The 23,626-nt window shown below is 47.9% G+C and overlaps 1 protein-coding gene across 1 annotated transcript in view; it reads right to left on the bottom strand.

The window, feature by feature from the left end:
- Positions 1-23,626, bottom strand: part of RYR2 (ryanodine receptor 2) — a 307,123-nt gene that overhangs the window by 232,001 nt on the left and 51,496 nt on the right. Inside the window, exons 2-3 of the mRNA XM_038761058.1 lie at positions 11,329-11,448; positions 4,079-4,183 (exon numbers count right to left, since the gene is read on the bottom strand). Of these exons, the coding sequence (XP_038616986.1) occupies positions 4,079-4,183; positions 11,329-11,448 (225 nt within the window). The remainder of the gene's footprint in view (positions 1-4,078; positions 4,184-11,328; positions 11,449-23,626) is intronic.

Below are 23,626 nucleotides of genomic sequence, written 5' to 3'. Positions count from 1 at the left end.
ATCACCACCCCGGGTTCAAGAACCCCGCGGCCGATTTACACCGAGTTAACCTATTTTGCACCCTACTTGTCGATAACACTTCACTTCTCTGGGCCTCAGTTCCCTCATCTGTAAAATGGGGATGAAGACTGTGAGCCCCCCGCGGAACAACCTGATCACCTTGTACCCTAGCCAGCGCTTAGAACAGTGCTTTGCACATAGTAAGCGCTTAATGAATGCCATTATTATTACGCCCTTAACAAACACCATAATTATGATGATGATATCGGGCCCGTCCTGTTGCCTGAGGTCTGGCCAAGCTAGCTCTCTTCCTCCCTTCAAGGCCCTACTGAGAGCTCACCTCCTCCAGGAGGCCTTCCCAGACTGAGCCCCTTCCTTCCTCTCCCCCTCGTCCCCCTCTCCATCCCCCCATCTAACATCCTTCCCTTCCCCACAGCACCTGTATATATGTATGTTTGTACATATTTATCACTCATTTATTTATTTATTTTACTTGTACATATCTATTCTATTTATTTTATTTTGTTGGTATGTTTGGTTTTGTTGTCTGTCTCCCCCCTTTTAGACTGTGAGCCCACTGTTGGGTAGGGACTGTCTCTAGATGTTGCCAACTTGTACTTCCCAAGCGCTTAGTACAGTGCTCTGCACACAGTAAGCGCTCAATAAATACGATTGATGATGATGATGATCCAGAGAGCTTTCTCGGTAAAAATCCCGAAAGTGGTTTTACCACTGCCTCCTTCCGCGCACTGAACTCTTCCAGGCTGTGAGCCCACTGTTGGGTAGGGACCGTCTCTCTATGTTGCCAACTTGTCCTTCCCAAGCGCTTAGTCCAGTGCTCTGCACACAGTAAGCGCTCAATAAATACAATTGAATGAATGAATAAACTTGAGTCTCCGCCCTCGCCTCTCTCCCACGCCTCTGCTGCCCAGCACGGGGGAGTTTGGCTTTGTAGCCGATCGCCTTCCCCTCGCTAGCCACCGGCCAAGCTAGGAATGGAATGGGAAGGCCTCTGCTTGACTCTCCCTCCTGCAGCAGAGACTGGCAGGGTACTGGAAACTCTCCAGATGCGACCCTGAGAAGGTGTCCCCATTTCACAGATGAGGAAACCGAGACAGAGATAAGTCAATTGGCTCACCCAGAAGGCAATCGGGCTTAGAACCTAGGTCCTTCTGACACCCAAGCCCCATGATCTGCTCTGTAAAATGGGAATGATAATGTGTGCCTCCTCCCTACCTCAGAGGAATGTCGGAATGACCGATTGAGATCATTTTGATATGAAAGCACCAGAGGAAAATGCAAAAATCCCTACCAAAATGCAAGGTTTCTTAGGCACTAAAACAGCAGCCTTGATTCCTTTCTCTACTCTGCACTTCGAAAGATATTCTTTCTCTGAGTTTCCATTTTACACAGCCACCTGTCTTTCAAAGACGAATAACATCTACCGACTCTACTGCATGGAACTCTCCCAAGCGCTTAGCACAGTGCTCTTCACGCAATAGGCATCCAATAAAGACCGTTGGTTGGTGAACATGAACCCTCATAATTTGCCGGCTGATCTTCCAGGGGAAGCTGAAACACTTCAACGTGGCTACAATATACTCTCCACAAGCCATAGCTGACTACACTGATTCCTTCTCAAGACAGAGATGGAGTTTTCACATTTTTACTGAAAATACCAGGAAATCAGGAGTTCTTGTGAGAAATGCTAGCCCTTCTACCGTTCGGCTATTTGTACAAACCCTGTGCATTCTCCAAAACCCTTGCCAAGATTTCATTCTCCTCCCTATAATTGTTACTATTAAACAACATGGGCTTTATTAATGGAGGAGCAGCATGATGTAATAGAAAGGGCATCTTTCTAGAAGTTTGAAGATCCAGATTCTAGTGCCAACTCTGCCAATGTTGTGTTGTATGACCTTGTGCAAGTCACAACCTCTTTGGGCTTCACTTTCCTCATCTGGGGATAAATTAACCTGCTCTCCCCACCTCACGGGGATATGGTAAGGATGAAATGAGACAGCTAATGGGGAAGGAAAAGTGCTTTACAGATTCAAGGTGCTACTGATAATATGACCTTATTTATATTTTTAATGGCATTTGTTAATTACTACGTGCCAGGCACTGCGCTGAATGCTGGGCTAGATACAAGTTTAGCAAGGTTGGATACAGTGGATAAAATGAGACAACTAATGGGGAAGGAAAAGTGCTTTACAGATTCAAGGTGCTACTGATAATATGACCTTATTTATATTTTTAATGGCATTTGTTAATTACTACGTGCCAGGCACTGCGCTGAACGCTGGGCTAGATACAAGTTTAGCAAGGTTGGATACAGTGGATAAAATGAGACAACTAATGGGGAAGGAAAAGTGCTTTACAGATTCAAGGTGCTACTGATAAATATGACCTTATTTATATTTTTAATGGTACTTGTTAATTACTACGTGCCAGGCACTGCGCTGAATGCTGGGCTAGATACAAGTTTAGCAAGGTTGGGCATGTCCCACGTGGGGCTCCCGGACTTAATCCCCATTTTATAGATGAGGTAAGGTGAGGCCCAGAGAAGTGCAGCGATTTGCCCAAGGTCACACGGCAGATGAGTGGCGGAGTCGGAATTAGAACCCACGTCCTCTGACTCTCAGGCCCAAGCTCTTTCCTCTAGGCCATGATGGTGATAAGTCTAGGGCAGCCAGGACAGAGGATTGATATCTGCTAGCTGACCCTGCAAATGAGGACAGGCCAGGAGCCAAAGAACCTGGGTTCTAATCCCAGTTCTGTCATGTCCCTGCTGTGTGACCCTGGGTGAGTCACCTAACTTCACCGTGCCTTAGTTCCCTCATCTGTAAAATGGGGATAAATAAGAGTGTGAGCCCCGTGTGGGATAGGAGCTGCGTCCAACAGATTAACTGGTGTCTACCCCAGGGCTTTGAGCAGTGCTTGGTACATAGTAAGCGCTTAACAAATAGCAATAAAAATAATAATCATGGCATCATTAGCAAAATGGGGATTCAATATTTGTTCTCCTTTCTACTTACTCTTGGGAGACCCAGGTGGGACATGATCACCTTATTAATAATCATAATATTTATTATTATGGCATTTATTAAGCGCTTGCTATGTGCAAAGCAATCAATCAATCAATCAATCGTATTTATTGAGCGCTTACTATGTGCAGAGCACTGTACTAAGCACTTGGGAAGTACAAATTGGCAACACATAGAGACAGTCCCTACCCAACAGTGGGCTCACAGTCTAAAAGCACTGGTCTAAGCACCGGGGAGGTTACAAGGTGATCAGGTTGTCCCACTTGGGGCTCACAGTCTTAATCCCCATTTTACAGATGAGGTAACAGAGGCCCAGAGAAGTGAAGTGACTTGCCCAAAGTCACACAGCTGACAAGTGGCGGAACCGGGATTTGAATCCATGACCTCTGACTCCAAAGCCCGAGCTCTTTCCACTGAGCCACGCTGCTTCTTCTGTCTCAGTGCTCAGAACAGTGCTTAGCATACAGTAAGCACCTAACAAATACCATAAACAAAACCCTTCCCCTTCGCGACCCGTGCCACCCTTAGGGGGGTGCTGAGCACTCAGTACAGTGTGCTGCCCACAGGAAGCGCTCAACAAATACAGTCCACCGGTTGAAACCCCAAGGAGTCTCTCCCCGGCCCAACCATCGCCCCAAGTCGACCAGAAGAAAGATTCCTGAAGGGGCAGGGGGTGGTTGGAGCAGACCTGGGGATCTGTCTGAGAAGGAGCGTGGCTCAGAAGGAAAGAGCCCGGGCTTTGGAGTCTGAGGTCATGGGTTCAAATCCCGGCTCCACCACTTGTCAGCTGTGTGACTTTGGGCAAGTCACTTTACTTCTCTGGGCCTCAGCTACCTCATCTGTAAAATGGGGATTGAGACTGTGAGCCCCACGAGGGACAACCTGATAATCTTGTAACCTCCCCAGAGGTTAGAACAGTGCTTTGTAAGTAAGCGCTTATAGTAAGCGCTTAATAAATGCCATCATCATCACCTGTCGGCCTCTCCTCCATACCCCACGGTCCCCCGCCCCCCAACCCGAGGCGTACTCACCCCTTCCGCCTTTTCCACCGTGTTGGCCAGCATCTCCTGCAGAGCCCGCACCGACAGGGACTGCTCCAGAACGAAGGTGCAGATGGACAGATCCGGGGGAACATTCTGTCAGGGCGGGAGAGAACAAAAATGTCAAGATTTTCCCACCTGAGAATCACACAGGAAAAGATGCAGCGGGTCAAGTGCCCATCGGGTCTACATGGCAACCTGGCCCCGGCTTTCCGGAGATGGAGGATTTAAAACGGGTGGAGCCGGATGGTCCTACCCCGCTGCCGTTCTGAGTGGAGAACATGCTTCTGGAAATCTGGACTCTGGGTTCGAATCCCGCTTCTGCCTATCGCCACCCAACTTGGGTGCTTCGCCACGTGCCACATCCCTGCCAGTCAACCCACTTGCCGCGCTTCGAGCCCCGGGGGAAGCACACCGGGCGCAGACCAGAGCGGGCAAGCCACTAGCACTGGAATCAATTCCTCCGCACGGTTCACGCCCTCGAGTCGCAATATGTTTTGTTTCGTTGTCTGTCTCCCCCTTCTAGACTGTGAGCCCGCTGTTGGGTAGGGATCATCTCTATATATTGCCAACTTGTACTTCCCAAGCGCTTAGTACAGTGCTCTGAGCACAGTAAGTACTCAATAAATACAACTGAATGAATGAATGAATCGATTGATCAATCGTGTTTATTGAGCGCTTACCGTGTGCAGAGCACCGGACTAAGGGCTTGAGGGTACAATATAACGAAGTTGATAGATATGTTCCCTGCCCACAGTGAGCTTATAGTCTAGAAGGATGAGTTTAGAGTCTAGAGGGGTCAGTTTACAGTCTGGAGGGCCGAATTTACAGTCTAGAGGGGCGACCTTACAGTCTAGAGGGCCGAGTTTATGGCCTAGAGGAACGAATTTACGGTCTAGGAGGCGAGCTGAAAGTCTAGAAAGGCGAGTTTACCCTCTAGAGGGGTGAGTTTACCATCTGGAGAAGCAGTGTGGCTCAGTGGAAAGAGCCCGGGCTTTGGAGTCAGAGGTCATGGGTTCAATCCCAGCTCTGCCAACTGTCATTTGTGTGACTTTGGGCAAGTCACTTCACTTCTCTGGGCCTCAGTTCCCTCATCTGCAAAATGGGGATTTAGACTGTGAGCCCCCAACAGAACAACCTGATCACCTTGTAACCTCCCCAGCGCTTAGAACAGTGTTCTGCACTAGTAAGCGCTTAACAAATGCCATTATTATTATTATTATTATTATTATTATTATTATTATTATTATTATCTGGAGGGACGAGTTGACAGTTTGGAAGGACGAGGTTACATTCTGGAGGGACAAGCTTGGGACTGGGTCATTCCCATTGGGAGACTCCCATCATACACGGCTGAGTAGATTTCTGTAACCAGGAGAGAAACCCGCTCTTCTATTTCTAGTCCTGCTCACCTTCCCTCCACCCTTCTGAAAACGTTCCAGACTGATTTGGTTCCTACTCATGGTGCGAGTTTCAAAGATGTTCTGAAAACACTGCCAGATATTCTTCGCCCACTTTGCCCGCAACCTGGAGCCAGAGGAGGAACAGGGCCGCTTCCCCGGCTGAACGCTGTGCTTGGAGAAGCAGCGTGGCTCAGTGGAAAGAGCCCGGGCTTTGGAGTCAGAGCTCAAGGGTTCACACCCTGGCTCCAGTTGTCAGCTGTGTGACTTTAGGCAAGTCACTTCACTTCTCTGGGCCTCAGTTCCCTCATCTGTCAAATGGGGATGAAGACTGTGAGCCCCCTGTGGGACAACCTGATCACCTTGTAACCTCCCCAGCTTAGAACAGTGCTTTGCACATAGTAAGTGCTCAATAAATGCCATCATTATTATTATTATTATTATTATTAGTGTGCAGAGCACTGTATTAATCGCTCGGGAGAGAACAGTATAACAGAGTCGGTAGTCTCTGCCCACCAGGAGAGCAGAAATCACATCCCCCTTTAGCTGCGGAGAAAACCAAGGCCCAGAGCGGTTAGGTGACTCGCTCAAGGTCACCCAGGAGTTGGGTGGCACAGTAATAATAATAATAATAATAATAATGACGGCATTTATTAAGCGCTTACTATTGCAAAGCACTGTTCTAAGTGCTGATGATCAGGTTGTCCCATGAGGGGCTCACAGTTTTAATCCCCCAGAACCTGGGCTTCCCCGACTGCCCTTCCCCTGCTCTGCCCTCCCAGCGAGGCTCTAAAGAGGCACCACTGGCAACACGTGGAGCACACCAAGAACCACCTTCTCGCCCGCCGGGGCCGAAGACGGGCAGCCCCGCCGGAGGGGGGACTGGCCCATTAACGGGTTGATAATTAGCAGCTTGCGAGTGCCACGGAGCGGCAAAGCTGGACCTCTTCCAGGGTAATTAGGGAAACCCCCGAACGGATTTAGGGCCTTCTCTGAAGAGGGGAATCGCCGCTCTTCTGGCTTCCCAGCATGCCTCCAGCAGCACGCTGCCCTCCTCAAGTGTGTGCTAATTAGATGGATGGGCCTGTCCTCCCTGAAGTCTCGCCTATCCCGTCATCGACCCCCGGCCCACGTCATCCCCCTGGCCTGGAATGCCCTCCCTCCCAACATCCGCCAAGCTAGCTCTCTTCCTCCCTTCAAGGCCCTACTGAGAGCTCACCTCCTCCAGGAGGCCTTCCCACACTGAGCCCCCTCCTTCCTCTCCTCCTCGTCCCCCTCTCCATCCCCCCATCTTACCTCCTTCCCTTCCCCACAGCACCTGTATATATGTATAGATGTTTGTACATATTTATTACTCTATTTATTTATTCATTTTACTTGTACATATCTATTCTATTCATTTTATTTTGTTAATATGTTTGGTTTTGTTCTCTGTCTCCCCCTTCTAGACTGTGAGCCCACTGTTGGGTAGGGACCATCTCTATATGTTGCCAACTTGTACTTCCCAAGCGCTTAGTACAGTGCTCTGCACACAGTAAGCACTCAATATATACGATTGATTGACTGATTTAAGCTCTCTGAGCCTTGGATTTCCTCACCTGGAAAATTGGGATGGGATACCCGCCCGCCTGCCCTCTTCCCTCTCACAGTCCTCTAGACAGTAAGCAATTGTGGGCAGGCAATTTGTCTCCCAACTCTGTTGTACTGTACTCTCCCAAGTGCTTAGTATGGTGCCCTGCACACAGTAAGCGCTCAATAAACACCATTCATTGATCGTAACAAAAAAAAAAATCTTAAAGTGAAACATTTTCGAAGGGCTCAGAATAACTGAAGATCGGACCACTGAAATTCAGTGAGTAGCAGCCATAACACTGAGACCTTCATACACTAATACGTTCTGGGATTGTTTTAGAATCAAAAGCCTTTTATGGGACGCGAAGCGGTCTATAAATATGACCTAACACCATTTGCTCGATCCAATTCGAGGAACTATAAATGAAGCCCAAATTTGGAAATCAACAGGATAGCCGGGAGATTTCCTGAGATGTCACAAAAGACCGTTGGTTTATGGACCAGATCTTCGGATTCGAAAACATTTAAGAGTTAGAATCTGAGCTGCGCTCCCTCCATCGCAAACTGGTCTCGGGTCTTTCGAAATGTAAGTGAATTTCCCGCGCCGTATCATTCAAGGTATCTTTTAAAACACCGACGTAATGTGCTCCACAGTGTGCACACCTAAATGGTTATTTAAAATCCTTTGGTGTCTCTGCCATTTCCCCCTTCCAACTCAGTCAGGGAATCTATTGTGGCAAGGATATACTGTTTATGGGTCAGAAAATTCCTGCATAACAGCTTGAGTCAGATCATCCATCAATCGATGACATTTACTGGGCGCTTATTGTGGTGTAGAGCACTGCAGGGAGCACTTGAGAGTGTCCAATAGAGAAGCAGCGTGGCTCACGGGAAAGAGCACGGGCTTGGGAGTCTGAGGTCGCGGGTTCTAATCCTAGCTCTGCCACATGTCTGCTGTGTGACCCTGGACAAGTCACTTAACTTCTCTGAGCCTCAGTTCCCTCATCTGTAAAATGGGGATTAAGACTGTGAGCCCCCCGTGGGACAACCTGATCACCTTGTAACCTCCCCAGCACTTAGAACAGTGCTTTGTACATAGTCAGCACTTAATAAATGCCATCATTATTATTATTATCTGTAAAATGGGGATCAATCAATCAATCGCATTTATTGAGCACTTACTGTGTGCAGAGCACTGTACTAAGCGCTTGGGAAGTTGGCAACATATAGAGACAGTCCCTACCCAACAGTGGGCTCACAGTCTAAAAGGGGGAGACAGAGAACAAAACCAAACATACTAACAAAATAAAATAAATAAAATAAAATAAATAAGACTTTGAGCCCCCCGTGGGACAACCTGATCACCTTGTATCCCCCCCAGCACTTAGAACAGGGCTTTGCACACAGTAAGCGCTTAACAAATGCCATCATCATTATTATTATTATTATAGACAATCTCTACCCATCCTCAGCAGTTGGGTCTAATCACTCAATCAGTGATATTAATTCAATCAATCAATCTCATTTGAGTGCTTGCTATGTGCAGAGCACTGTACTAAGCACTCGGCAGAGTCCCAAACAAGTAGGTGGACACGTTCCCTGCCCACAATGAGCTTACGGTCTAGGGATGACCATTATTTTTTTTCCGATGGCACCGTTGTACCGGTCAAGAATTTTCTGACTCTCCTGCTTTAGAGGGTGAGGTCCTGCATGGTGTGCTTCTGGAGAATGCTCATGGGAGCTTAGCACAGTGCACAGTTACGTACCAGCATTGGATGGGTCGAGTGGAGTGGAGAACCGTCCGCGGATAAGACGGGTCCCAGCAATCAATCCGTGGTATTGACTGAGTGCTGACTGTGTGCAGAGCACTGCTCTAAGCACTTGGGAGAGCATGCTATAACAGGGTTGGTTTGTATTTACTATTCTATTTATTTTATTTTGTTAATAATAATTATTATTATCATAATTATAATTATTATATTATATTATTAATATAATTAATTATTAATTAATAATAATAATAATAATAATAATAATGATGATGTTTTGTTGTCTGTCTCCCCCTTCTAGACTGTGAGCCCGCTGTTGGGTAGGGGCCGTCTCTATATGTTGCCAACTTGTACTTCCCAAGCGCTTAGTACAGTGCTCTGCACACAGTAAGCGCTCAATAAATACGATTGAATGAATGATTGAATGAATGAGTTCACTGCCCTCAAGGGGCTTACAGCCTAGAGGAGGAGACAGACAGTAAAATACCTTATGGAGAAGTACAAAAGTGCCGTGGGGCTGACGGGCGGTCTATTGTACTCTCCCAAGAGCTTAGTACAGTGCTCTGACCGTGGTAAGTGCTCACTGGCATTTAGTACAGTGCTCCGCACACAGTAAGCGCTCAATAAATATGATTGAATGAATGAATACGACTGGCGAATAGCAAACGCTTGACCTCTTCAAGGTGGCCCTGGTGACACCAGGTTTGCCAACTGGGGGCAGGGTAAGGAGGGGTTTGTGGGGAGGCAGGGGGTGATCACCCCCCGAGATGCTCTCTGCCCTTCCTGATTGTCTTGCATCTACCCCAGTGCTTAGTACAGCACTGAAATGCTCTCTGCCTCTCAAGAGATGTGCAGAAATCGAGGGTCTTCGGGCCTAGAGTCCCCCAAGGTCACCCACGGGCTAGCGACAGAGCTGGCACTAGAATCCGAGACTCTCAGGCCCGGGCTCTTCCCGCTAGGCCGCCCTGCCTCCCAGGATGAGAAACAACCTCTGTTGAACTCAAAAATCTCCAGTGGCTACCAATCAATCTGCGCATCAGGCAGAAACTCCTCACCCTGGGCTTCAAGGCTCCCCATCCCCTCGCCCCCTCCTACCTCACCTCCCTTCTCTCCTTCTCCAGCCCAGCCCGCACCCTCCGCTCCTCCACCGCTGATCTCCTCACCGTACCTCGCTCTCGCCTGTCCCGCCATCGACCCCCGGCCCACGTCATCCCCCGGGCCTGGAATGCCCCCAATCCCTCTGCCCATCCGCCAAGCTAGCTCTCTTCCTCCCTTCAAGGCCCTGCTGAGAGCTCACCTCCTCCAGGAGGCCTTCCCAGACTGAGCCCCTTCCTTCCTCTCCCCCTCGTCCCCCTCTCCATCCCCCCATCTTACCTCCTTCCCTTCCCCACAGCACCTGCATATATGTATATATCTTTGTACATATTTTTTACTCTATTTATTTATTTTATTTGTACATATCTATTCTATTTATTTTATTTTGTTAGTATGTTTGGTTTTGTTCTCTGTCTCCCCCTTTTAGACTGTGAGCCCACTGTTGGGTAGGGACTGTCTCTATATGTTGCCAATTTGTACTTCCCAAGCGCTTGAGTACAGTGCTCTGCACATAGTAAGCGCTCAATAAATACGATTGATGATGATGATGATGAACTCATTTACCACTGTACCTGCCCGGCGGAGGAGAGACTGGGGGAATAAACTCAAGCTTGACTAGCTGAGGTTTTGTTCTTGTCACAAAATTCCCTCAAACGCCCATCACCGACACATTTAATTTCCTGCCAAGCCGAGGACATTTCCTCAGACGATGGAGGGGCGGGCCTTGTAGACGAGGGGGAAGGAAGGATTTACTGAGTGTCTACTATCTGCAGAACGCTGTACTGGGCACCTGGAAGCGTACAGTTAAAGTAGTAGACGCGGCCCCCGGCCCCGGGGCGTTTCTAATTTAACTGGGGCGAATACAGATGGAAGTGCATAGTGATAATCAATCAATCAATAAATCAATCAATCGTATTTATTGAGCGCTTACTATGTGCAGAGCACTGTACTAAGCGCTTGGGAAGTACAAATTGGCAACACATAGAGACAGTCCCTACCCAACAGTGGGCTCACAGTCTAAAAGGGGGAGACAGAGAACAGAACCAAACATACCAACAAAATAAAATAGGAAAGAAATGTACAAGTAAAATAAATAAATAAATAAATAAATAGAGTAATAAATATGTACAACCATATATACATATATACAGGTGCTGTGGGGAAGGGAAGGAGGTAAGATGGGGGGATGGAGAGGGGGACGAGGGGGAGAGGAAGGAAGGGGCTGATAATAATTGTGGTGTTTGTCGGGTGCTTACCAAATACCGTAAATAAAAAAATTCCCTATGGGGCATCCCAAATTAACCAGGAACAGAATGAACAATGGAGAACAAACGAGGCTGCGATGTCAGAAGCAAGTGTCACGTGCCGGCGGTCCCCGGGGCCGCTCCGGCCGTGTCCGGCTCACCTTGGAATTGGACGTGGACTCCAGGAAGCAGAGTCGGTTGCCAAAGCCCTCCGCCGCCAGGCAGAGCTTCTGCTGCTCCTTGTGGATGGCGGTCGTGCACTGGAGAACCACCTCGTCATCCTGGCGGGAAGGAGAGGCGAGAGGTTAGCGCGGCCCCCGTGACGGACGTCCGCTCCCGTTCGTTCATTCAGTCGAAGTTATTGAGCGCTTACTGTGTGCTGAGCACTGGCTAAGCGCTTGGAAAGGACAATTCGGCAACAGATAGAAACAATCCCTACCCAACAACGGGCTCACAGTCTAGAAGGGGGGAGACAGACCACAAAACAAAACAAGTAGACAGGCGTCGATAGCATCGAAATAGGTAAATAGAATTATAGATCGATATCTATCTATATATCTACAGATATACACATAGAGAAGCAGTGTGGCCCAGTGGAAAGAGCCCGGGCTTTGGAGTCAGAGGTCATGGGTTCTAATCCCAGCTCCGCCAATTGTCAGCTGTGTGACTTTGGGCAAGTCACTTCTCTGGGCCTCAGTTCCCTCATCTGTAAAATGGGGATTAAGACTGTGAGCCCCCCGTGGGACAACCTGATCACCTTGTAACATCCCCAGCGCTTACAACGGTGCTTTGCACATAGTAAGCGCTTAATAAATGCCATCATTATTATTACACATCATGAATAAAATAAACAGAATAATAAATATGTAAGAATATACAGAAGCTCTATGGGGCGCGGAAAGGGGTACAGCAGAGGGAGGGAGTCGGGGCGATGGGGAGGGGAGGAGGAGAAGAGGAAAGGGGGGGCTCAGTCTGGAAGAGGTGGGCGCTCAGTAGGGTTTTGAAGGGGGAAGAGAGCTAGTTTGGTGGTTGTGAGGAGGGAGGGCATTCCAGGCCAGAGGTAGGACGTGGGCCGGGAATCGATGGCCGGACAGGCGAGAACGAGGCCCGGTGAGGAGGTGAGCGGCGGCAGAGGAGCGGAGGGTGCGGGCTGAGCTGGAAAAGGAGAGAAGGGAGGTGAGGTAGGAGGGGGCAAGATGATGGAGAGCTTTGAAGCCGGTAGTGAGGAGTTTTTGCTTCATGTGAAGGTTGATAGGCAACCACTGGAGATTTTTGAGGAGGGGTGTGACAGGCCCAGGGCGTTTCTGTAGAAAGATAATCCCAAGAGGCCCAGCGGTGAGGCGGACCTATTGGGGTGACTTGACAAGACCTAGAAACTTCCACTCAGAGCCAAAGAGACCCAAGATGGCAGCTCTCGGTCCTTAAAAGCCCACCCTTCCCGGTCCTCACTCCGGCCACCCCCAAATCCCGGCCCGCTTGGAGCCCCCACGCTCACGAAGAAAAGTCGGAGGGTGGAGACGAGCCGGAAAGCAAACGCAGCTGAGCTCAAGCTAAGGGCAAAAGGGTGGCGGTCGACAGCCCGATCCCTGCTTGGGACAGCTGCTCCTTCAGAATCAATCGATCCACCAAACAACCAGTGGTTCATTCATTCATTCATTCCTTCAATCGTATTTATTGAGCGCTTACTGTGTGCAGAGCACTGTACTAAGCGCTTGGGAAGTACAAGTTGGCAACGTATAGAGACGGTCCCTACCCAACAGTGGGCTCACAGTCACAGTGGTTGTGAGTGAGCCCCTCCTGAGCACTGCACAGAGCGCTTGGGAGAGTACGATAGAAGACACAATCCCTACCCTGGAGGAGCTTACCAACTGAAAGGAGAGCCGGACGTAAAATGATTTACGGGTAAGAGGAATGATACGGACCATAGACAGAAAGCTAGAGGGTAAGCTCGCTGTGGGCAGGGAATGAATCTACCAGCTCTGTTATATTGGACTCTCCCAAGTGCTTAGTACAGTGCCCTTCACACAGTAAGCACTCAATAAATATCATTGATGGATGTGTGGATGCTTACTTTACTCATCCCCTATGCTCTATAATATGCTCAGTGGAAAAGAGCCCAGGCTTTGGAGTCAGAGGTCATGGGTTCAAATCCCGGCACCGCCAATTGTCGGCTGTGTGACTTTGGGCAAGTCACTTCACTTCTCTGTGCCTCAGTTCCCTCATCTGTAAAATGGGGATGAAGACTGTGAGCCCCCCGTGGGACAATCTGATCACCTTGTAACCTCCCCAGCGCTTAGAACAGTGCTTTGTGCATAGTAAGCGCTTAATAAATGCCATCATTATTATTATTATTATTTATGCATTTATTAAGCATGGATTTAGCGGACAAATGATTGGCCTATTTGCAGAAGTTGGCATGTTGCAGCCAACTGATTTTCCCTTGTGAGAAAGACAATTATTTACATATACATTCATATGGTATCTGAACACCCCTGTGGGCATATAATAATAATAATAATAATAATGGCATTTATTAAGCGCTTACTACGTGCAAAGCACTGTTCTAAGCTCTGGGGAGGTTACAAGGTGATCAGGTTGTCCCACTGGGGGCTCACAGTCCTAATGTCCATCCTTCCTTCCTTGAAGCATATCCTTCCTTGAAGCACTCCGAGTCGAACATCCGTAAACTCAAGAGAAGCAGTGTGGCCTAGTGGATAGAGCCCAGATTTAGGAGTCAGAAGGACCTGGGTTCTAATCCCAGCTCTGCCACTTGTCTGCTGGGTGACCTCGGGCAATTCACCTCACTTCTCCGGGCTTCAGTTCCCTCTTCAAATGGGGATTAAGACTGGGAGCCCCAGGTGGGACTCGGACCGTGTCCAACCTGATTAGCTTGTATCTATCCCAGGGTTTAGTGTCATGCCTGGCACACAGTAAGCTCTTAAAAAACATCATTTAAAAATAAAAACCCTCCAGGAAGCCAGCTGCAGTGAGCAGCAGCGGCAGAGCAATGCTGACTGAGACGCAGTGCACATTCCAAAGGATGAAGGAGAACAGGTTCCCTTCTGCGTTTTTCTGCAGCATATTTTCAGCCACGAACCCATCCCCCGTGCGGGACTCGCTGTTATTCATTGCCATTTTCTTCCATCTCCACGGGCAGAGTCTCTCTGGCCATACACTTGCCCCCTTGATGGCTTCCCCCGGGACTAGGAGCTCGGCGATCCATGAGAGGTTAGCATTTTCTCCGCGTTTTTCAAAGAACGAACGCAACGTCGGCTGGAGGTTTGGGGCCCGGGTTTGCAGGCTCCTGCTTTTGGCAAACCTCTTGAAATTTGTACTTGCTAATTATGACATAAGTGCCATCCCTCAACTAAAATACAGACTTGCCTCCAATCTGCTTCTGGCCGCAGCCCACGTGTCCTCCCGAGCGCTCGGTCATCTGTGGCGTCTTTTGTCCCCCGCCAAAACCGGAGGGGATGGCGGGAAGAGGACACCCAGCCGACACCGCCAGGAAGCGTGGCCGGATTGGATCCTCCCCAGGAATTGGTCTGGGGACAAAGTGACCGCGGCCGGCAGCTCCTATTTCCCTCCAAGGGGACGAGTCAGTCGGTCGGCCAATCGTATTTATTGAGCGCTCACGATGTGCAGGGCACTGTACTAAGCGCTTGGGAGAGGACAATACGACAATAAACAGAGACACTCCCTGCCCACAGAGAGCTCACAGTCTAGGAGGATGAGAAGATCGATCAAAACGAGGTTGTTGGCAGGAGGCCACTGGGAAGTCAAAGCACTAAACTGAGACGGAGACAGGAAACAGGCTGAAAATACCCCAAATGCAACCTTCCGCCCAGGGACGAGGGCAGGTCCAAACTGACTCATTCATTCAATCGTACTTATTGAGCGCTTACTGTGTGCAGAGCACTGTACTAAGCGCTTGGGAAGTCCAAGTTGGCAACATAGAGAGACGGTCCCTACCCAACAGCGGGCTCACAGTCTAGAAGCGGGAGACACACAACAAAACAAAACATATTAACAAAATAAAATAAATAGAATAAATATGTTCAAATTAAATAAATAAATAAATAGAGTCTCTCCCCCTTCTTCTCACAGGGCTCGGGGATGATTTACCTGTGAGAATGGACAGAGAACCATGAACACACACAACACAACACACAGCGGGGACACCAGAAGTCACATGGCTTCGGTCCCATCCATCCTAGAATATTTGGGTCCGGGAGAAGCGAGGGGTGGCAGCAGGAGAGAGGTTGAGCAATTGTATTTATTATTGATGATGATGATGGCAATATTAATGGTATTTGTTAAGTGCTTACTACGTGTCAAGCGCTGGGATATATACCGGCAAATCAGGTTGGACACCTGTATATATATATGTATATATGTTTGTAAATATTTATTACTGTATTTATTTTACTTGCACATATTTATTCTATTTATTTTATTTTGTTAATATGTTTTGTTTTGTTGTCTGTCTCCCCCTTCTAGCCTGTGAGCCTGCTGTTGGGTAGGGACCGTCTCTATATGTTGCCAACTTGCACTTCCCAAGCCCTTAGTACAGTGCTCTGCACACAGCAAGCACTCAATAAATACGATTGAATAAATGAGTGAATGACACAGTCCCTGTCCCACATGGTAGACTGCATTCAACTCGATTTGCTTGTACCCACCCCAACATTTAGAACAGAACCTGGCAAACAGTAAGCATTTAACAAGTTCCACAATTATTACTGTTAATTATTTTAAGAGTGCAGACCACTTTCCTGTAATGGTCAGCTGTGTGACTTTGGGCAAGTCACTTAACGTCTCTGTGCCTCAGTTACGTCAACTGTAAAATGGAGATTAAAACTGTGAGCCCCCCGTGGGACAACCTGATCACCTTGTAACCTCCCCACTGCTTGGAAAAGTGCTTTGCACATAGTAAGTGTTTAACAAATACCATCATTATTATTATTATTTCCCTCTTTTCAGGCTCCAGATTTTCCTTCGGTTTCCCAGAATGGCTCTCAGTCTCTACAGCAAAGGCTTCCTTGATTTCTCACCCCTTTCGGCGAAATGCGGTCATGGTGGGAAGGTGGCCCTGTATGTCACATGCTCCCTCCCCTCTGGGCTCAGGGGTCATGACAGCTTCCCGGGATGGGTGGCCGGTGTGGAAGGAAACGTTTCTCTGGGCCTGAAGGAAACAACTCTCTGGGCCTGAAGGAAACATTTGTCCGGGCCTAAAGGAACTGTCTCTCTGGGTCTGAAGGAACCGTCTCCCTGGGCCTAAAGGAACCATTTCTCCAGGCCTGAAGGAAACGTCTCTCTGGCCCTAAAGGAACCATCTCCCTGGGCCTAAAGGAACCATTTCTCCGGGCCTGAAGGAAACGTCTCTCTGGCCCTGAAGGAAACATCTCTCTGGCCCTAAAGGAAAAGTCTCTCTGGCCCTGAAGGAAAAGTCTCTCTGGCTCTGAAGGAATCATCAATCTGGTCCTAAGGAAACATCTCCCCGGTCCTAAGGAAACATCTCTCCGGTCCTGAAGGAACCATTTGTCTGGGCCTAAAGGAACTGTCTCTCTGGGTCTGAAGGAAACATTTCTCCGGGCCCAAAGGAACCATCTCTCTGGGCCTAAAGGAACCATTTCTCTGGGCCTGAAGGAAACATTTCTCTGGGCCTGAAGGAACTGTCTCTCTGGGCCTAAAGGAACCATTTCTCTGGGTCTGAAGGAAACATCTCTCTGGGCCTGAAGGAAACATCTCTCTGGCCCTGAAGGAAAAGTCTCTCTGGCCTTAAAGGAATCATCTCTCCGGTCCTACGGAAACATCTCTCCGATCCTAAGGAAACATCTCTCTGGTCCTGAAGAAACCATTTGTCTGGGCCTAAGGGAACTGTCTCTCTGGGTCTGAAGGAAACATTTCTCCAGGCACGAAGGAACCATCTCTCTGGGCCTAAAGGAACCATTTCTCCGGGCCTGAAGGAAACGTCTCTCTGGCCCTGAAGGAAAAGTCTCTCTGGCCCTGAAGGAATCATCTCTCCGGTCCTAAGGAAACATCTCTCCGGTCCTGAAGGAAACATCTCTCTGGTGCTGAAAGAACTGTCTCTCTGGATCTAAAGAAAACATTTCTCTGAGCCCGAAGGAACCGTCTCTCTGGGTCTGAAGGAAACATTTCTCCAGGCACGAAGGAACCATCTCTCTGGGCCTAAAGGAACCATTTCTCCGGGCCTGAAGGAACCGTCTCCCTGGGCCTAAAGGAACCATTTCTCCAGGCCTGAAGGAAACGTCTCTCTGGCCCTAAAGGAAACATCTCTCTGGCCCTAAAGGAAACATCTCTCAGGCCCTAAAGGAAACATCTCTCTGGCCCTGAAGGAATCATCTCTCCGGTCCTAAGGAATCATCTCTCCAATCCTAAGGAAACATCTCTCCGATCCTGAAGGAAACGTCTCTCAGGTCCTCGGCTCTGAATGAACTTGGCAATGAGAAAGTCTCCTGAGGAAACGGGCAGGCCAAGAGTCCCAAGTGCTGAGAGAGAGCTTCGAGGCTTTGAAATCTGAGTGGGCTCAAGGCTCCCTAATGACTCTGCTCCCCTCAGGTTCCCTTCTCCCTCCCCCATTAGGCATTGCTCACCGCAGGGCCCTCGAAGCCACAAAGAAAGGGAGTGTGGGGGCAGAGTGGGAACAGTCAGTGTTCCCTCACTATTAAAAAACCATGTAATTTAAGGCTTGATATCACGAAGTCATGACAGGGGACGTGTAATTTCCTCGGGAAAATCGCCGAACCCACGGTTCCATTACGGAGGGGAGGGGGTAGGCGCGAAGCCAGTGCCTTTTCCCTGGGGTTCTCTGGGGCCGGACCCTCATGTCGCCCTGCTCGCTCTTTTCCTCTACAAAAAGCTGGTGGGAAAGCTGAGGGAGACGGCGGGGGAAGAACCGTAGAAGGTTTCGATTTAATCTCTAATCTCCACACCCCGATAATTGCTACTGCGGCATTTCTCATCTCGTATTCTCACAACTGCCGGCATTATCTCTCTCCACACCAAGTACGCATCCCCTTTTCCTCCTTCCTCCTAGCTGTAAATTATTTTCCTTCATTCATTCATTCAGTGGTATTTATTGAGCGCTTACTGTGTGCAGAGCACTGTACCAAGCGCTTGGGAAGTACAAGTTGGCAACATATAGAGACGGTCCCTACCCAACAACGGGCTCACAGTCTAGAGGGTGGCCCCGCTAAACTCTTGGAGGGCAGAGATCGTGTCTTCTCATTTTACTCTATTCTCCCAAGTGCTTAGTGCACTGCTTTGCACACAGTAGGCGCTCAAGAATTGACTGATTAAAGCTGAAATTCATTCCGCGATCAGGTTCCAGAAATCAAGCGCACAATCCGGAGGTCATCTGGTCCACCCCTCTGCCTCCAAGTGGGTGAATAACAAAAGCTTCCGGGTCAGAAGGTGGTCTACTTCGTACTTAACTGAGAAGTCACTTCACTTCTCTGTGCCTCAGTTACCTCATCTGTAAAATGGGGATTAAAACTGTGAGCCCCCCATGGGACCACCTGATCACCTTGTAGCCTCCCCCGGCTTAGAACAGTGTTTTGCACATAGTAAGCACTTAAAAATACCATTATTATCATTATTATTATTATTATTACTTCACTCTTTCCATGCCTGGAGGTTTGCCACAGCATCCCTTAGCAACTCAATCCAGAATTTTATCACCTCGCCTGCCAAAAAGTTCTTCCTTCTGTCTAGCCACAATCTCCCCTGCTGCGTGGCTCAGTGGAAAGGGCCTGGGCTTTGGAGTCAGAGGTTCCGGGTTCAAATCCCGGCTCCGCCAATTGTCAGCTGGGTGACTTTGGGCAAGTCACTTCACTTCTCCGTGCCTCAGTTACCTCCTCTGTAAAATGGGGATTAAGACTGTGAGCCCCCCGTGGACAACCTGATCCCCTTGTAACCTCCCCAGCGCTTAGAACAGTGTTTTGCACATAGTAAGCACTTAATAAAATGCCATCATTATTATTATTTGGCCCTTTTGTTTGGTTCTCATTAGAGACGGAGAGCAACTGAATGTTCATTCATTCAATCGCATTTATCGAGCGCTTACTGTGTGCCGAGAACTGTACTAAGCGCTTGGGAATGGACAATATGGCAATAATAATAATAATCATAATAATAATAGTAATAATAATAATAATACGGCAAGAGTGACAATCCCTGATCAGCAACCAGCCTCATGAACAAACAGCCCTCAACGGATTGGAAATCAATGGCCTCCTCAGTCTTCTCTTCTCCAAGTAAAACAAACCCCAGTTCCCTTCACCTTTCCTCTTACTTTCAGTTATCCATTGATCTCTCCCATCAATCAACTGTATTTCTTGAAAGTTTAGAGTGTTCAGGGCACTGTACTAAGCGCTCGAGAGAGTACAACACAACGATATAACAGACACTTTCCCTGCCCACCGTGAGCTTACAGTCTGGAGTTTCTTGGGCTCTTTAGATTATTTCAGAAGCAGCACGGCTCAGTGGAAAGAGCCCGGGCTTTGGAGTCAGAGGTCATGGGTTCAAACCCCGGCTCCGCCACTTGTCAGCTGTGTGACTTTGGGCAAGTCACAACTTCTCTGTGCCTCAGTTACCTCCTCTAGGCCTCAGTTCCCTCATCTGGAAAAGGGGGATTAAGACTGTGAGCCCTATGTGGGACAGCACTTGAGAGGTAGCGTGGCCTAGGGGTCACAGGACCTGGGTTCTAATCCCGGCTCCGCCACTCGTCTGCTGCGGGACCTTGGTCAAGTCGCTTCACTTCTCCAGGCCTCATCTGGAAAATGGGGATGGAGCCTGTGAGTCTCATGTGGGACAGAGACTGTGTCTAACCCAATTTGATTGTATCACTCCAGCACTTAAATACCACAATTATTATTATTATTAGTATTGTTACCTGTCTCAAATTGGTCCCGGCACCAGTCTGCCTTGGGAATCTAGGTTAAAAATCCCTTGCAGTCCAGCCCCTGCAGCGCTAAGTACGGCAATCCCACCCGAATATCAATTTGTCAGGCTGCTGCTTTCATCGGACTCCAACTGGAACACTGCCTGCAGGCCTAGGAAATGTCCCCTTTTCCTCCGAAGGAGGAACAGGAGTCACCCGGGATGGCCGATCTGAGGCGTAGTTGCTTTTCGACGGGAAATGCGTTTGGCACGCGAAGCTGGGAGACATGGGCTAGAGGAACGGTGTGATCCTGGACAGAAATCCTCGATAGACTACTGGTAGCGGAGAGAGACAGAGAGGGAAGGAGAGAGAGATGGAGAGAGACAGAGAGAGAGGGAGAGGTTCCTCTGATCAAATCAGAGCAACAGCCAGGGCACCGGAGGATCTGGGTTCTAATCCCGGCTCCGCCACTCATCTGCTGTGTGATCTTGGGCAAGTCAGTTCACTTCTCTGGGCTTCAGTTACCTCATCTGTAAAATGGGGATGACGACCGTGAGCCTCGAGCGGGACAGGGACTGTGTCCAATCTGATTATCTTGTTTCTAGTCCAGTGCCTGGCACGTAGTAAGCGCTTTAAAAGTACTATTAAACTAATAATAACAATACCTGCAGTATTTGTTAAGTTCAAGTGCCAAGCACTAGAGTAGATATAAGATTCTTTTAGACTGTGAGCCCACTGTTGGGTAGGGACTGTCTCTACATGTTGCCAATTTGTACTTCCCAAGTGCTTGTACAGTGCTCTGCACACAGTAAGCGCTCAATAAATACGATTGATGATGATGATTCTAGACTGTGAGCCCACTGTTGAGTAGGGACCGTCTCTATATGTTGCCAACTTGGACTTCCCAAGCGCGTAGTACAGTGCTCTGCACACAGTAAGCGCTCAATAGATACGATTGATTGATTGATTGATAAGCAGATCCCACATGGGGCTCAACAGTCTAAGAAGGAGGGAAAACAAGTTCTGAATCCCCGTTGTGCGGATGAGGGAACTGAGGCACAGCAAAGTTTAAGTGACTTGCCCAAGGTCGCACAGCAGGGAAGTGGTGGAGTTGGGATTAGAGCCTGGTTCCTCTGACTCCGGGTTCTTTCCACTAGGCCATGCTGCTTCTCTACGGTGTGGGAATACAGCTTTCTCCCTCCTCCCCCAGATTCCAGGTCTAATTCTCCGCCCAGGGCCGTGAAATACTAGAGGGATCACTCAATCAATTGCATTTATTGAGCACTTACTGTGTGCAGAGCACTGTACTAAGCGCTTGGGAAGTACAAGTTGGCAACATATAGAGATGGTCCCTACCCAACAGTGGGCTCACAGTCTAAAAGGGGGAGACAGAGAACAAAACCAAACATACTAACAAAATAAAATAAATAGAATAGATATGTACAGGTAAAATAAATAAATAAATAGAGTAATAAATATGTACAAACATATATACACATATACAGGTGCTATGGGGAGGTAGGATGGGGGGATGGAGAGGGGGACGAGGGGGAGAGGAAGGAAGGGGCTCAGTCTGGGAAGGCCTCCTGGAGGGATGATACCCGTCCTCGGTCAAAAACCTCGCCGAGCTGAAAAGGAGCAAGAACCGAGGAAGAAGAGGCCTGCGCCAGGCGCCCTGATGGATCCTGATCATTTTCATCCTAGTGCCAGAAATTAGGGATAAAAAAGAATGCATGACAAAACCGCCGGGGATTCAAAAGGTCAGCTGTAAGGAAGTGGCTCAATGAAGCAAGCCCCAATTCAATCACTCCCCTTCATCCTCTCATTAATAAATGCCATCGGGAAGGTTCCCTCCCTGGGAAAATCCCTGACTGAAGGCAAGTGGATTAAAAAAAAAAAAATCAATCCAGCTCTTCTACTTCCACGGGCTAGCTCAGAGCCATCTTGGCTTCTTTCTGCTGAGCAGAAGCGCTCTATCTATTATCCTGGTATTCGTTAAGCACTTAATACGTGTCCTAAGCGCTGGGGTAGATACAAATCAATCAGACTGGACCTAATCCTTGTCTTACTTGGAGCTCACAGCCTAGGTATATATGTATATACTGTATATAAATATGTATATATGTATATACTGTATATATATACATATATATGTATATACTGTATATATATACATATATATGTATATATGTATATACTGTATATATATACATATATATGTATATATGTATATACTGTATATATATGCACCTGTATATATATATATATATGTTTGTACATATTTATTACTCTATTTATTTATTTATTTTGCTTGTACATATCTAGTCTATTTTATTTTGTTAGTATGTTTGGTTTAGTTCTCTGTCTCCCCTTTTTAGACTGTGAGCCCACTGTTGGGTAGGGACTGTCTCTATATGTTGCCAATTTGTACTTCCCAAGCACTTAGTACAGTGCTCTGCACATAGTAAGCACTCAATAAATAGGATTGATGATGATGATGATGATGATAAGTGGGAGGGAGAACGGGTAATTAATCCCCATTTTATGAGGAAACTGAGGCACAAAGCAGTTAAGTGACTTGCCTAAGGTCACGGTGCTCTTTGGTGTAGTGCTGTCTCCTTCCCCTTCTTTTCACTCATTCATTCAATCATATTTATTGAGCACTTACTGTGTGCTGTGAGCCCACTGTTGGGTAGGGACCGTCTCTATATGTTGCCAACTTGTACTTCCCAAGCGCTTAGTCCAGTGCTCTGCACACAGTAAGCGCTCAATAAATATGATTGATTGATTGCAGAGCACTGTACTAAGCACTTGGGAAGTCCAAGTTGGCAACATATAGAGACGGTTCCTACCCAACAGCGGGCTCACAGTCTAGAAGGGGGAGACAAAGAACAAAACAAAACATATTAACAAAATAAAATAAATAGAATAAATATGTACAAATAAAATAAATCAATAAATAGAATAATAAATCCGTACAAACATATATACATATATACAGGTGCTGTGGGGAGGGGGAGAGGAAGGAGGGGGCTCAGTCTGGGCCCTTCTTTCTTCTTGCTGTGAATTATTTTAGTGTCTGTCTTCCTGGCTAGAATGTAAATTCCTGGAGGACAAGGATCATGGCTACTTATTCGTGTTTAAAGGGGGTATAAAGAGAAATCAATCTAGGAAAACAGGCACTGAATAAGAAATAACAGGTTGGTTAAGCGAGTCCAGTGCTTAGAACAATGCTCGGCTCATAGTAAGTGCTTAAATACCAGAATTATTATTATTTATTATTATTATTATTATTAAAAGCACAGAGCTGGGCGTGCTAATCAATCAACTGTAGGTACTGTGTGCAGCGCCTTGAAATGAGCGCTTGGGAGAATTCGACAAAATTGGCAGACATCCTTCCTGCCCACAAGGAGCTTGTAGTTTCTAGTCACAGCTCTGTGCCCCTGGGCAAGTCATTTAACCTGTTTCCGTTGTGTTGTACGCTCCCGAATGCTTAGTACAGCGCTCTGCACGCAGTAAGCGCTCAATAAATACCATGGACTGATTCCCGACCT

The sequence above is a fragment of the Tachyglossus aculeatus genome, chromosome 19, assembly GCF_015852505.1.
Source record: "Tachyglossus aculeatus isolate mTacAcu1 chromosome 19, mTacAcu1.pri, whole genome shotgun sequence".
Lineage (NCBI taxonomy): Eukaryota > Metazoa > Chordata > Mammalia > Monotremata > Tachyglossidae > Tachyglossus > Tachyglossus aculeatus.
Note: the sequence above shows the minus strand (reverse complement) of the source record. Positions and strands in the feature narration are given on the sequence as shown.